The sequence below is a fragment of the Nymphalis io genome, chromosome 15, assembly GCF_905147045.1.
Source record: "Nymphalis io chromosome 15, ilAglIoxx1.1, whole genome shotgun sequence".
Lineage (NCBI taxonomy): Eukaryota > Metazoa > Arthropoda > Insecta > Lepidoptera > Nymphalidae > Nymphalis > Nymphalis io.
The window spans coordinates 9,537,159-9,550,954 of NC_065902.1; the positions used below are offsets into that span (position 1 = coordinate 9,537,159).

General features: G+C 30.6%; 1 protein-coding gene across 7 annotated transcripts in view; it reads left to right on the forward strand.

Annotated features, from left to right (window-relative positions):
• Positions 1-13,796, forward strand: part of LOC126773794 (POU domain, class 6, transcription factor 2) — a 149,372-nt gene that overhangs the window by 104,071 nt on the left and 31,505 nt on the right. For 6 of the 7 annotated variants that reach the window (XM_050494967.1, XM_050494966.1, XM_050494972.1 and 3 more), the window contains 4 exons: positions 4,269-4,398; positions 4,713-4,889; positions 6,201-6,341; positions 6,612-7,098. In XM_050494967.1, the coding sequence (XP_050350924.1) occupies positions 4,269-4,398; positions 4,713-4,889; positions 6,201-6,341; positions 6,612-7,098 (935 nt within the window). The remainder of the gene's footprint in view (positions 1-4,268; positions 4,399-4,712; positions 4,890-6,200; positions 6,342-6,611; positions 7,099-13,796) is intronic. The other variant, XM_050494968.1, reaches the window with a different exon arrangement.

The window sequence follows — 13,796 nt, forward strand, 5'->3', positions numbered from 1 at the left end:
ACTTATTAAGTATTACAAATGATTACGACATCAATGTTTCAATCCTGAAACGTAGATTGTTATGTTTCCTGGTATAATATACATGCAAATACATTGAAATAACATTTAAAGAAATTATGAATAAGATACAAAAGGCTCGGGCATTACGTCTGTAGAGGTTATACAAGAAAAAAATGCCTATGTATACTACTAATATAAATTTAAATTTATCAATACACAATCCTTACGAAAACTTTTTAAGATATTATATAAATCACTAATATCATAAAAATATTCATAATACAAAATTAAATTAATAATAAACTCATTAATATTTATCGATTGAAAAATATTTCATAACTAATTGTACATTACTGTTTTTATATAAATGTATTGCCTTGAGGTAATTCGATAAACTGTTTTTAATGACTTATTAATAATTATATACAACCGATATGGCCTTTCAAAGATATTTAAACGATTTCATTATACACACGAGAAAAACCCGCGACTTTGTTCCTAATAAAAGTAGATTTGATACAATTTTATTGCTAACCGGTACGAACCAGTTTACATCCCTGGATAAAAACATCAAATATGTTAACCCAGTATAAAACTTACGAAAAGCCGAACTACATTGAATATATACTTATATTATACAGTTAATTTATTTATATGCCTCTTAATATTAACTTCTTCTTTTTTCGTGAGAAAATCCTCATAGATTCCCCCATCTCGGAGATGATAGAGGATTACGTGGAACTCCTAACTAAAACCATCTCGGTGTTCCTGCTCTCCGCAAATGACGAGGCTCTGGGTACGCTCGCGCATTCGTCCGCGTTCTTAATATTTACTAATTACAGGTGGTAGGGCTTTGTGCAAGCTCGTCTGAGTAGGTACCATCCACTCATCAGATATTCTACCGCAAAACAGCAGTACTTAGTATTGGTGTGTTCTGGTTTGAAGGGTGAGTGAGCCAGTGTAATTACAGGCACAACGGACATAACCCAAGTTAGTTCCCAAGGCTGGTGGCGCAGTGGCAATGTAAGCGATTAACATTTCTTACAATGCCAATGTCTATTGGCATTGATGAACAACTTACCATCAGGTGGCCCGCCGCCAAACAATTATACATAAAAAACATAAACAACAAAGATCTTCTTAGATCTCTAAAGATCTTGTTAATATCGGTCAAGTTATATGTTAGCCACAATGCTTAGCTAGTTATTGATAACTGAAGGTTTGAAGTATAAACGGTAACTAAGACTAAAGAACCGAATACGCATACAGCACGGTTACAATTACGTATATAATCGTTTTATATAAGTGTGGCTCATCGAATATTTTTCGATGAACCTAACTTTAATAATCGGGATAAAAATATAAAAACAAAAACTTACAAGGATTTTTGAATTGTCATCTCGCACGAGCGTATTGAATTTAAAGTAACAGGGACCGAATTCTACTAATCTATTTGGATTACGATACGTTCCCGATTCAATTCCGATCCAACTTTAAATAGTCTATATTTATTCGAAACGAACCGATAATATGTTAACATATACCGTTATGTCAAAATCCAACTTAATTGTTAACTTTTATGACAATAGTCGATAATTAAATTAAAGAATAGGAAAACGGATAAACAGCAACGATCACGCGTCGATTCGATTGCGATAAAGTGACAATTTGTTAGTAGAATTGGCTAGTTTTATATGTTGTTTCATTTTGACGTAACTGAGTTAACTTTTTTTCCTACATTGTTATTTTTTAATCGTAACATTGATTTTTGAAAAATCCTATTAAAATAAATTATCAGTGTTCATTAATTTATTGTTAGCTTATTCCATGAATGTTTAGTCTATATTATATATTCAAATTATTAATAATAATTGAACGTGTTCATATATTTTATGACTACGTATATTTTTTTATCTTCATTGATATTACAATCAATAATAATAAAAAACGACGTGATTTTATTTTAAAAGACTAACTACTACCATTTCTTGAATCTCTTTGAAACAAAACCATTTTCCTCCTTTTGTTTGGTCAAAAAAATCCCTGATAGACCTAAACTTAAAAAATTGGTTGAGTTACGACCCAAAGAGCAATTAAATCGAAATATTTAATGACATGATGAAACCCTAAGAATTTTTAAAGTGTAACTTAACAAAAGTCTACACAATTTATATATCAAAGAGTCAACACTGCAATATGTATATAGTATAAGTTATAATAATTATCAATTGACCTTTATTTAGAAATGTGTCTCAAAATGCAGTAGTAACATTTCGTAAATTAATTAAATAAATTTAATATTACGGAAGCGCTTGTCTTTCACAATAATTAAAGTCTAGACCAAGGTCCAATTAATTAGCCTAACCAACTCTGAAAGTCGCTAGATTTTATTACGATTATAATTTGAATTCTGCATCTCATTAATTATACAAACTTAATTATTATATAATATTTATTAATGCTGTATATTTTATATATTTGAATGTTGACTATATTTGTCTACGTAAGTTGTATATATATATCGATAATGCTAGATCCGGAAAAAATAAATACGAAAAATTATTAAAATAATATTATAATACAATTAAATTTATATGAAATGTATTTAATTAAATAAAAAAGCATTATTAAATTGAAATAAAACTATTTCAATTCAATAATGTTTTTTTTTTACTTTCAAATATAGTTATGTCTAAATCGACATCAGATTGAAGATATTTCCAACTGAGACTACAATACAAGTACAAATATCATTGTACTTATGAATACGGGCAGCGATGGGATGGCAATCCGACACGACGAAAAAGATTTGACGCAGAACCAACGGCATTAAGTCCCCAAAGCACGCTAATGTAACACAAACACATGACTTCCATTGGGACGCTACTGAGAAATTCTTGACAAAATAACACAATAACTTATATTGTCCCAAACACAAGATTTCATGATTCATTAAACGAACACTCGAAATCAATTATTCATTGCCTAAGAACGAATATAATTTTGACGAAGATATTTGGATAAGTCAATTACTTTTACTCGCTGATATTCTATTACCTATTATCAAGTAGGCACTAAACAACACTAGCAGCAAATTATCCTATAAAGCAATTTTTCTTATATCTCATATGCGGATCAAACAATTATGCGATTAATATCGACTATCACAGAATATACATAATTTCAAATTGCGTGATACTTCTCAGTAGCTATCACCATTATGATATAAGCAATAGTTTATTACTTTGACTGTACCTATGTACTTATATCAATATAGTTACATACTTATGTAATCTATATATATATATATATATAATCTTAATACTTATGTAATATATATATATATATATATATAGATTATTATATGTGTTTAGTGGACTGTAGATATGTCTAGTTTATTGTTCTCATAAAATATTTAGTATCTCCTTTTTATATGTAAATGTACTTACCTGTTCTCTTACAAAAAATCTTTCACCAAAGGTTGTCTGTGAGAGATCGCTATAAGCGATAAGACCGCCTTTGCGCACCATATTTTCTTTGATTGTTTCCTATTTCTCTTATGTTATTTATATGTTGTGCAATAAGTATTAAATAAATAAATACTCATATTATTCACTATAGAATGGCTGGAACTGGAAGAAATATCTTATAAAACGTTTTTTTCGTTTTAAATATATATAAAAACTTGATTGAGTACATAACAAAAAAAATTGTTTTAGTCTAATCACATTTAGAAAGAAATAAACATTTTTGACAGGGTTATTATAAAACTAAGGTGTTTTCGGCAGCATACTGCTGGATCACGATATTGACGGGCTAACATCAAAATAAAATTTCAGAAACATGTCATCTTAACAAATGCGTGGTTTGCCCGTTCGTCAACAACGATGAACCGTCAGCAAAACAAGTCATGTCTTCACTGTAAGCTCATTTAACGATCAAGTCATTAATGGATAAAGCATCTTAAAAGCGCAGCTTCGCTATATTCACATTCGCAATAAAAATATGTAAATAACCTATATTATTCTTCGACTAAAACTATCTTTAATTAAACAGTAATGCCAATTTTAATAATTTTTTATACACTTACGTGAAAGTTAAACCAACAAACGCCCCTTACCAATAAACACTTCTTTACATTTATCAAAGAAAGTGATTACTTGATATGGTATTGTTCGGCTTTTTGTATTAAAATAAACTTATCCTTATTTCATTTAAAATGTACCATATATAATATAAATCAAGGTGAAATTGGTCTGTGTGTCCAGCAGGCGGAGTCGGACCGTGAAAGCGGCGCGAGCTCGCCGGAGGGCGGCGGTGGTCGCGCGCAGCTAGCCGAGCCGCGCACGCCGTCACCGCGCGCTCGCACGCCCCACCAACCACACTTGAATGGCTCCAGTGAGTTCGTAAAACTGATTTATTTACTTCCTAATTACATTTAATACGTTTATAATGTTAGCTAAAATAAACCAATGAATAAAAAATAGTATTACTTTTTTTAAACTAAATATTTTTTTTTATTAAATAGTTTCTTATAACTTATCTTTATCCAAAGAAATTATAGAAAATAGCTACTTTAATTCAAAATAAACTAGAACTTAAACTTCAAACATTTCTAAACTTATCTAAAATTTTTATTTAATATTTATATAATAATTAATTAATACAGTTTCAATTAAATACACTGTCACTAACGATTCCTTCCCCCACAGTGGCATCAATGTTTCAAAACCTTCAGAATCTGGCCAACATGCAGCAGAGCATGCCAATGTCCCAGCAACAGATGTCTCAACAGATGTCACAGTTGGCCGCCAACCTCCAAGGTCTCACGTCCATGCCATCCAATCCCGTGATCAACTCGCCATTGAACTTAAGCGTTAGCGCTCCAGGTAAAATATGCAATTACACTTTTAAATCTAGCAAATTCTAAAATATATACAAATACGCGTATATAATGTGACCTCTTCATTATATTCTACCCTCGCGTCATGATTAAATTATATATAAATAATTAGGTTATAACCTTTAAGAATACATGAATTGGTTCTAATTAAACAGTGCTTGGGAACTTATTATTTAATTCCTTGAACACAAAATCGTTCACCGCTCACCTTTTCAATTATAGACCGCTTCGGGTCACGTATCTAATTCGTCTTTTTCAGCACATTACCATTCTCGACGGACGGTCATTCGTCGTTTAGGAGGGTAGACGACTAATTAGACGAAATGGGATAATCAGAGGGACACGGTTTATGCATTAAAATTGCTCTTAAGTCGAAAATCACTTCCATAATTAGGTGATTACCGAAACCAATCGATTAATGAATCCAAGATAGCGGCTCCTCTAGAGCGATCGTTATACCTCAGACGTAATGGGTAAAAAAACGTATTTAAATAATGAGAATAATTACTATATTTTTTCACGAACGCACGGACGTAGAGTCTGTTGCGGTATCATTAACAGTTTTATTGTCTTAATAGACCTTATTATACATTTTTTTCGGCTCTTAATTGATGCGCCGTAGGAAAGAGCATTTATTATAAAATGTGATATGTCATGGTTTAAATGAATAGGTTATGTTAATGTTGAATTTAACGGGCTTGTAAGACATGCAGATAATCTTTTAGATTTTTGTGAGACCGTTTTGTTCGCGGTAAATTAGTCTTGCTCGGTTGCCGATGGATTTTGTAATTTTCTATCGTTATTATTATGACGGTGTGAAGGGTTTTTTTTAAATGTCTATATTATTTTATTGTTTATAATTATAGTTAGAAAGTCTTATGATACACGATTGTTTCGTTAGTAACAAACTGTTGCTATGACGAATGGTGTTTCCTAAAGCAAATAGTCTAAATTTATTATACTTTTTATTACCGAGGGCTAATTGAAATATAAAATTTTATAAATAGCTCTTTTTATGGCGATTATTTTAAATTATTATTTTTATACAACTAAAGTTTCTAAAGTTTTAACGGCATTTAATAACATGCACAGATAATCTTAAAAAAATATTAAAAAAAAAAACTTCAAACGTAATGCTCTTTTAGTATTCAATCAATAATAGTTACAAACAAAAACATTACTTTTTTATTGTAACTAAACGAATGAATGAATTAGAATGAAAACAAAACCAGAAATACGATCTAATTAGGATCCATCTTAATATGGAAATATGTTACAGTAAATTATTATTTCCAAGGTATGGGCTCACCTAATCCAGTCGGTAACAATAATATGCTGCCGCCAGCCATGCCGTCGCCCATGCCGCAACTCATCTTGGCTTCTGGTCAACTCGTCCAAGGAATACAAGGCGCACAACTGTTGATACCTACATCTCAAGGTATGGTAAAGTCTATTATATTTTTTTTAAATTAATTAATACATACGATACGAAATGATGACATAGATTTTTCTTTATATTTCAAATTTCGAATATTGCCAACAAAGTAGTTTTACCATATATTTTTTTCGTACTAATTTACAATTATTATATTTAATCAAAAAATGTGTATGTTTGATACACTTTTTAAAATTCGTGGTTTATAATTAGAAAATAATTAAGTTTTAGTAGTAATACAGTTATTATAAATATGTATATTTTTTAATCCAGGACTAGCAACACAGACCATCCTTACGATCCCGGTGAACCACGTCAACTCAAACGATCAAATGGTGAATCTAGCGTTGAATAACGGCCAAGTAGTTTCTACGTCCCTCGCCAACCTTCAAGCGATGGCGCAACCTCACCAGTTACTGAACTCCAATCCGCAACAGAATTCAAATATTCGGCCGAACATGCTGAACCCAACGTTGTCGAATGCTCTCCTAAATCAGGGCTTGCCAAATTTCTTGTCGAATGGTGCCGCCAACGCCCAGGAATTGTTACAAGCTTTGCAGCAGCCACAAGCGAATCACAACCTTCTCCAGACGGTCCAACAGAACAATATGCCTCAGCAAATGCAAGGCAGAAGATCCTCTTCACCAAGACCTGATAGACATTATAAGGAGAGAGAAAACTTTGAACGATTCGCAGGAGGCTCTAGAGAAAGGAATGAAAGAGATAATTCTGGATCATCAGCGATGAACAGTATTAATAGGTAAGTCTTTTATTCACATTAATATTTCCTTATCTGGGAAGCTGATCCATTAGATAGAACACTTGTATCTGTACTGCATATCTTCATGCTCAATTGTCTTATAATTAATCTCAGGGTCAAGTAAATACACTGGTGCCGCGTGCTACGACATGCCCAAGCCTTCTGCTTAAGATAAAAAGAAAATAGTTAAAGTCAATAGTAATTAATTTAGAACCTTATTTTCTAAAATTCATTATTTAAACGACAATTTCGATAAAACATTTTCATTTTTCGAAAAAGCTAATATAAACAAAATCGTTGTACACATCTCACATCATACATAAAGGTTTTTTTTCCTTCGCAGCGACGTCTCTCAACTCTTAATTAGTAACATGTTAATATGTGTAGTTGTAAGGAGAGCGATTGTTAGTTGACCATCGAAAAGTTTTACATGCAAACTTTAGTATGAATTTGATACATTGAGCTGCCCTGAGATTTAGGCGGCTTCACGCTGAAGGTAACCTACAAATGCAAAATTTGACTATTCTGTTTTCCTACCAGAAATCAGATATGCAAACCTTACAGACTCAATACTTTGATAATGAACTATTAACCCAATAATAAGTTTTAATTAAAATAACTTAAGCGAAAATATTAATTAGATGTTTATTTTTTTAAGCAAAATTAATTAGCATGACATAAATGGACGTGTCCAATGGCAATGCAATTGGCAGAGCTAAGTGGAATAAAATTATAAAAATGTATGAGATACAAAAAATATAAATTTATGGTTATAAATAGTCCGAAACAAAAAATGATATGCGAGTTTAGTTATAAAACTGCAACGCATTTTAAAAATTTTGTTTTATAAAAGTTTTAATGGAATACATTCGCGGAGTTTTTTCACGAGTTAAATTAGGTATTGAGTATTCTTAGGAGAATTTGAAAAAAATATCGTATACATTATTAAAATAGACATGGAAATAGAAACCACAAGCTTCGGTTTTTATAATATTATCGAGTTATGAACATTATTTTTTTAGATTTATTAAAAGTGGCTTTTATTAATTGCATTTTTTTAATATATAAAACCTCTTTACAATTGTTTTGAGTACTAATGACAGTCCTCTAAGAATACTTTAATGTCAATAATAGTTTTTACTACACTGTCCAAAAGTTTGGTACGTGCATAAACAGAAAAAACAAAAACAATAAACACAATATGATTTGATAAAAAATTGTTTACGAAAATATCGAAGCAATTCTATGGAATTATAAGAAACTTAATACACAGAATATTAAATTAAAATTTCACAACTTGACACCATAGCAAGAAATATAATTTTATTAAAAAATAATTAACGTTTTTATGGAGTATCTATTTCAAGGTGTCGTTAAAAATGAATTGATATTTGACAGACGATACTATAAGTTGCCATAATAATATGTTAATGCAATTTTTTATATCATTTGTAAATAAAAAAAACGTCAGGATATTTTGAATTTTTTTAAAGGATCGTTCATGGAACACGTTAGTGGAATGTGTAAATATTTTTAAACGTAATAATAAAATTAAAATGTATTACAGCTATTACAAGGTCTTTTTAAGCATTTATATAAACACGATTACTTATGTTGAATTTTTTTTAACAATAACGGATAATTATTTATACTTTTTAATTCCCGAAATCAAAGCTCATGCAAGTTTGAAATTAATAACCTTTGTTCACTTAATAAAATTTTTACAAAATTAATATTAATTAAATGAAAATAAATTTCCGTGTAACTTCAGTATTTATGTTCACATTAGTTTATAACGATTAAGTACTGACATTATTGAAATAAGGATTTTTTTTTTGTTTTTAAATTTTTGCGTTCACTATGTGTTCACACCGCTTCCTTCTCTTCCGTTTCTTCTTCTACCTTAAGGTTGCCTGAAGTGATTGAATGAGTGACACTGTTTTAGCGGTAAGGCCTTGTACATCTTTCTTACCTATCATCTATGTCTATTTGTATTAAATATTTTTAAAGGAAACGCCTAAATTATTTATAATCAATAATTGACTATATTTATCAATTGAATTGAAATATAATGTACATTAAAATCATCTTCATACTCATCGATTTTATCAATCACATAATCTTGTATAGAATTTGGTAATAACTTATCTTGAATAATAATTTCTATCAATTAGATCTTGTCGTCTTTATAGAATCAGAAGATAAATGATATAAAGAATGTATAATTATAAACAGAGTAATTAATTACTCTGTTTATAATTATACGTTCACTATTATAACTGTCATTGGTAATAAGTAACCGCTGCTCTCTTTTCTATGTCAAGTTAATCTTCAATATTATTAAATGCTAGAGCAGATTGATACTCGACTTTGTTTTATAAACTTTAATAAAAAATATATTTTGCTATAATTTGATTCCTTTCTTAAATAGTTACTGATTAAATTAAAATTGATATATTATTCCGCTTCGATTTGAAGTTCCTTAGTAACAAAATATTCAAAGTTTAAAATTTCTTAGTTGAAATTTGGAACAAAACTAAAACGCGCCAAAACTGCCACCTAAAGTAGCTAACAGTTTTAAAAGTTCTACACGTGATCTGAAATCAATGAATCAATATAATAAATTTTAAAAATATATATGTACATAAATATTTTAAAAATCGAATATAAAAAAATGCCTTACTTATGGTTAAGTAATTAAGCCATGAGTGCGATTATGTTTTCTGTGGATGATGGATATATATTACGGTATAAAATAAAATATCACCGCCCTTGAGGGATTAAGCGTTATAACACCAAAGTCAGCGTGAGCCAATGACAAATGTTGGTTGTAATTACGTGACAATGAGTGCAATTAGTTTCTCGTCTGTGTACGTTACTAATCAACGGTTTGTGTTGGAATGGCCAAGTAGGGTACGCTTAGATGGAATTTGAGAGCTGAACTGTGTGTATCGCTTTTGAGCATTTGCCAAAATAAACTAAATACTGTAACGGCGTTGTTATATTTTCTTGTGTAAGTTTAAAATGATGATAGAATTACGGATGAAATTGTATATTTTCCTATTTATTATAATGATGGTGATGAGGTACTATTGATTGATTTCCATCTTGGCGGACCACGAGGAACTGTCAAGTATGTACGCATGTACGTAGTCCTATAGAACAGCAATCTGACACGATTGGAGAGAGTTCAGACGCCGGACCAACGGCTTTACGTGTTTTCCGAGGCACGGCGAAAACATAACCAACTTCTATTGTAGTTCAGTATCAGACTGAGAACTTTTTTGACAGACATAATCGATACTTTCTTATCGACCGGACCCGAGGTTTGAAGTTTAATAAAACGCCGCTACAATAGACTTACGAGGCATTTTAACAGCAAGTTTCCAGTTATTCAATACTTAATATTGCTGCCGACAGATATGAAAGGATGAGCCAGTGTTATTATAGACATATTATGATAAAAGAACTTCAATTTCACAGTACTCATTGATAGCTCACTATCAGGAAATCAAAAATTAGAAAATGAATAGAAATACATTTCACCAAATCAATTATAAATGATATTGCTATAACTTGTAAGTTATCTAATTATTTTGAAAGCTTATAAACAAAGAAACCAATTATGTTTAATAAAAACACGCAATATTAATGCGCTAAATCGCCAAAATATACAACCGTATCCAATTTATCATTTACAATAATATTTTCTTTAATTAAATTTATCATTTTTTTTTTATCAAGCGCGAATCTTTCGAAATAACCTTTCAATGATTTAAGTATTTTAATGATTCATAATCATTAAACATCGACGCCATTGCATTATTTATTATATTTCTAATTTCATTTCATTCAGTTTGAATGATAAATGAACATCGTGCAATGACAGTATTAGCATTTTAATTCATTTGAAATAAAAAGGTATGGATACCGATCTTATCGGGCAGGGGTGAGGTCCCTTGCTTATTACACGTCATTACAGAACGCGATGTTATAATTATAATGATATTGTATTATGACTGAAAAATACATTAAAATTTGTATTTGGCTATGATTAAAGTGTTTTGAAATGAATGAATGAATTTAATGATTTCTTTACATAAAATAATAATATGATAAATTAAGTAACGAAGGTTGTTTCACGTACACTTACGTTACAGCTTTCTAAATCGTTCGTTATTACATACATTCACAGTAGTGTAAACAGTGCGGAAATTGTTTGACTAGTAATTAAACAAATTAATTAAATTTACTTACTGATTAACTATCGTTTGAGTATAGATACGCAATGATTAAACTTACTTCGACTAACTGGAAAGGGGAGTAATAATTGAACAATCGTATAGGATAATCGACTTATGACAAAATATTTTGACCAACATCCTCCGATAAAAGTCTAAGAAAAGTAAGTAGGGTAGACTTCACTGGTGGTAGGGTTTCGTGCAAGCTCGTCTGGGTAGGTTTCATTCATCAGATATTCAACCGCAAAACAGCAATACTTGGTATTGTTGTATTCCGGTTTGAAAGGTAAGTGAGCCACTGTAATTAGAGACACAAGGAACATAACATCTCAGTTCCGAAGGTTGGTGGCGCATTGGCGACGTAAGCGATGGTTAACATTTCTTACAGAGCCAATGTCTACGGACGTTGGTGACCACTTACCATCAAGTGGCCCATTTACTCGTCCACCTATTCTATAAAAAAGAGTATCTAGTCTTTATTAATACGTAGCGTTTATTAAGACTCCTCTACTCGTACATACCCTAGAATCTTGATCGTTCGCTGTATTACCTGATGACTATTATTATTTTTCTAAAACAATATAGTTTGTTATAAAAATAATTTGATTATGTAAAAAAAGTGATGTAGAGCACAAAATTAAAACAATTTTAGCAATAATCAAGTATTTATTACCGCCACTATCTAAAGCAAAACATTTATTTATTAAACTATGATTCCTAATTCAATTCACGATATTGTCATTAAAAAAAAAACATTTATATTAACATATAATTATGATAATTTTTATTTTTACTTTCATGCAGATACGTGGAAATTTACGAAACACATAGTTTTCAATACTTTTACAAAGTTTCCGAATCCGCAAAGTCAATAAATCCTTCCTGGGGCAATGTATTGAATTCTGGTAAGAGATTCCGCAGATATATTAAAAGCAATAAATGTAAATTTTTCCAGTATATCTCATACAAAAAAAAATGTAATATGCCTTATTTTTTAGTACATTATAAACAAATGTGGGCTTAGAATTAGAGGATTTATTTTAATTATATATTATTAAAATATTTACAATATTTCATTACTACAAAATATTTAGGATTTAAATTCTTTAACAATAGCTATTTAAAAAAATCACAACACTTTATTCAACGTAGAAGCATTACACTTATTCATTGATATTCAAATTATAAATTATTTATCACCGGTTCAGGATAGAAATACCCTGACCTGAGAAAAACCGGCGAAAGAATCTTAAAAATCAATGAACAGCTATTCTAGATAGATTCCATATTATAATCGTTATAATCTAGTTCAATGACGATGAGCCTTTTTCAATAATAGTATATTTAGAATGATGATTTTTTATATCATTTACCTATAATTTATATTCGTGTTAAGTAAATATAATGTATAATAATACTTGTATTTTGGAATGAGGGGCTATCTGAGTAATAGCCCATAAACTGTACTCCTTGAAGACTTCAACTGAATTTATTCACGATCATCACCACTGGTTCATTAATAATTATCGTTTCATTGAATCATCTTTAAGTATTGATAATAATAATAATTAACTCGAATCGTTTTGTTGTCGTGTGGCTAGTTTATAGGACTGGACACTAAGAGTTGAAGTCGGGGCGATTAACAATTACTCGGGTATTCCGTCCAGAATTTCTCAGTAGCAGGAGTTTGGTAATTAGTCGTTTTTACTCGCGTGTTTTGTAAACGTTAACCTGCACCTGTATTCTCTGTCCAGATTATTAGGGTGAAGGAATATAAATTGGTGTATTTTTACAAATTTGCGCCTGCGCAATTATCTCGTCTCCGTTGATAAAGACCGTGGCCGGAGTCTGTCGAAAAGACGCCACCGTCATCTTCAATATAGGTTCAATATTCGAATTGATTACATCGAAAAAGTCCTCGAGTGTCTTGTATTAAACATTTATAACGAGGAAAATCGAGCACGCATATATAATCTACCTTAATGAGATATTTTATGCTAATTATTGCCAGGATGTATTCCAACACATCGTTGATATAATTATATAACATCGCTCGAGAACCTCGTGAACAATTTTCTGGTGTTGCCCGCGCGGAAAATTTAAAATACGGTTACTGTGTGCGACGTCTTGATTTTCATAATCATTTATTTATAATTAGCTACAGCTATCGGTCCCGGCTTTATACGGCTGGAATAAAATAAAAGATCTATATAAAACGTATATTACATAAACTTACATAGAAGAAAATGCAGATAAAAAAACTAGTTCTTTTGCTCAGCGAACAGAACAACTCCATAAACTCATCACAATCGGATCAATGACTTAAGAACCCATAAAGGACAAAGACATACCTATCATTACTTTTACTTTACTTTATAATTTATTGTACACCACAAAGTTAAAAAAAAAACACAAATATTTTTAAACGAATCCTCGTGAAGCGTGACACGGTGTAAT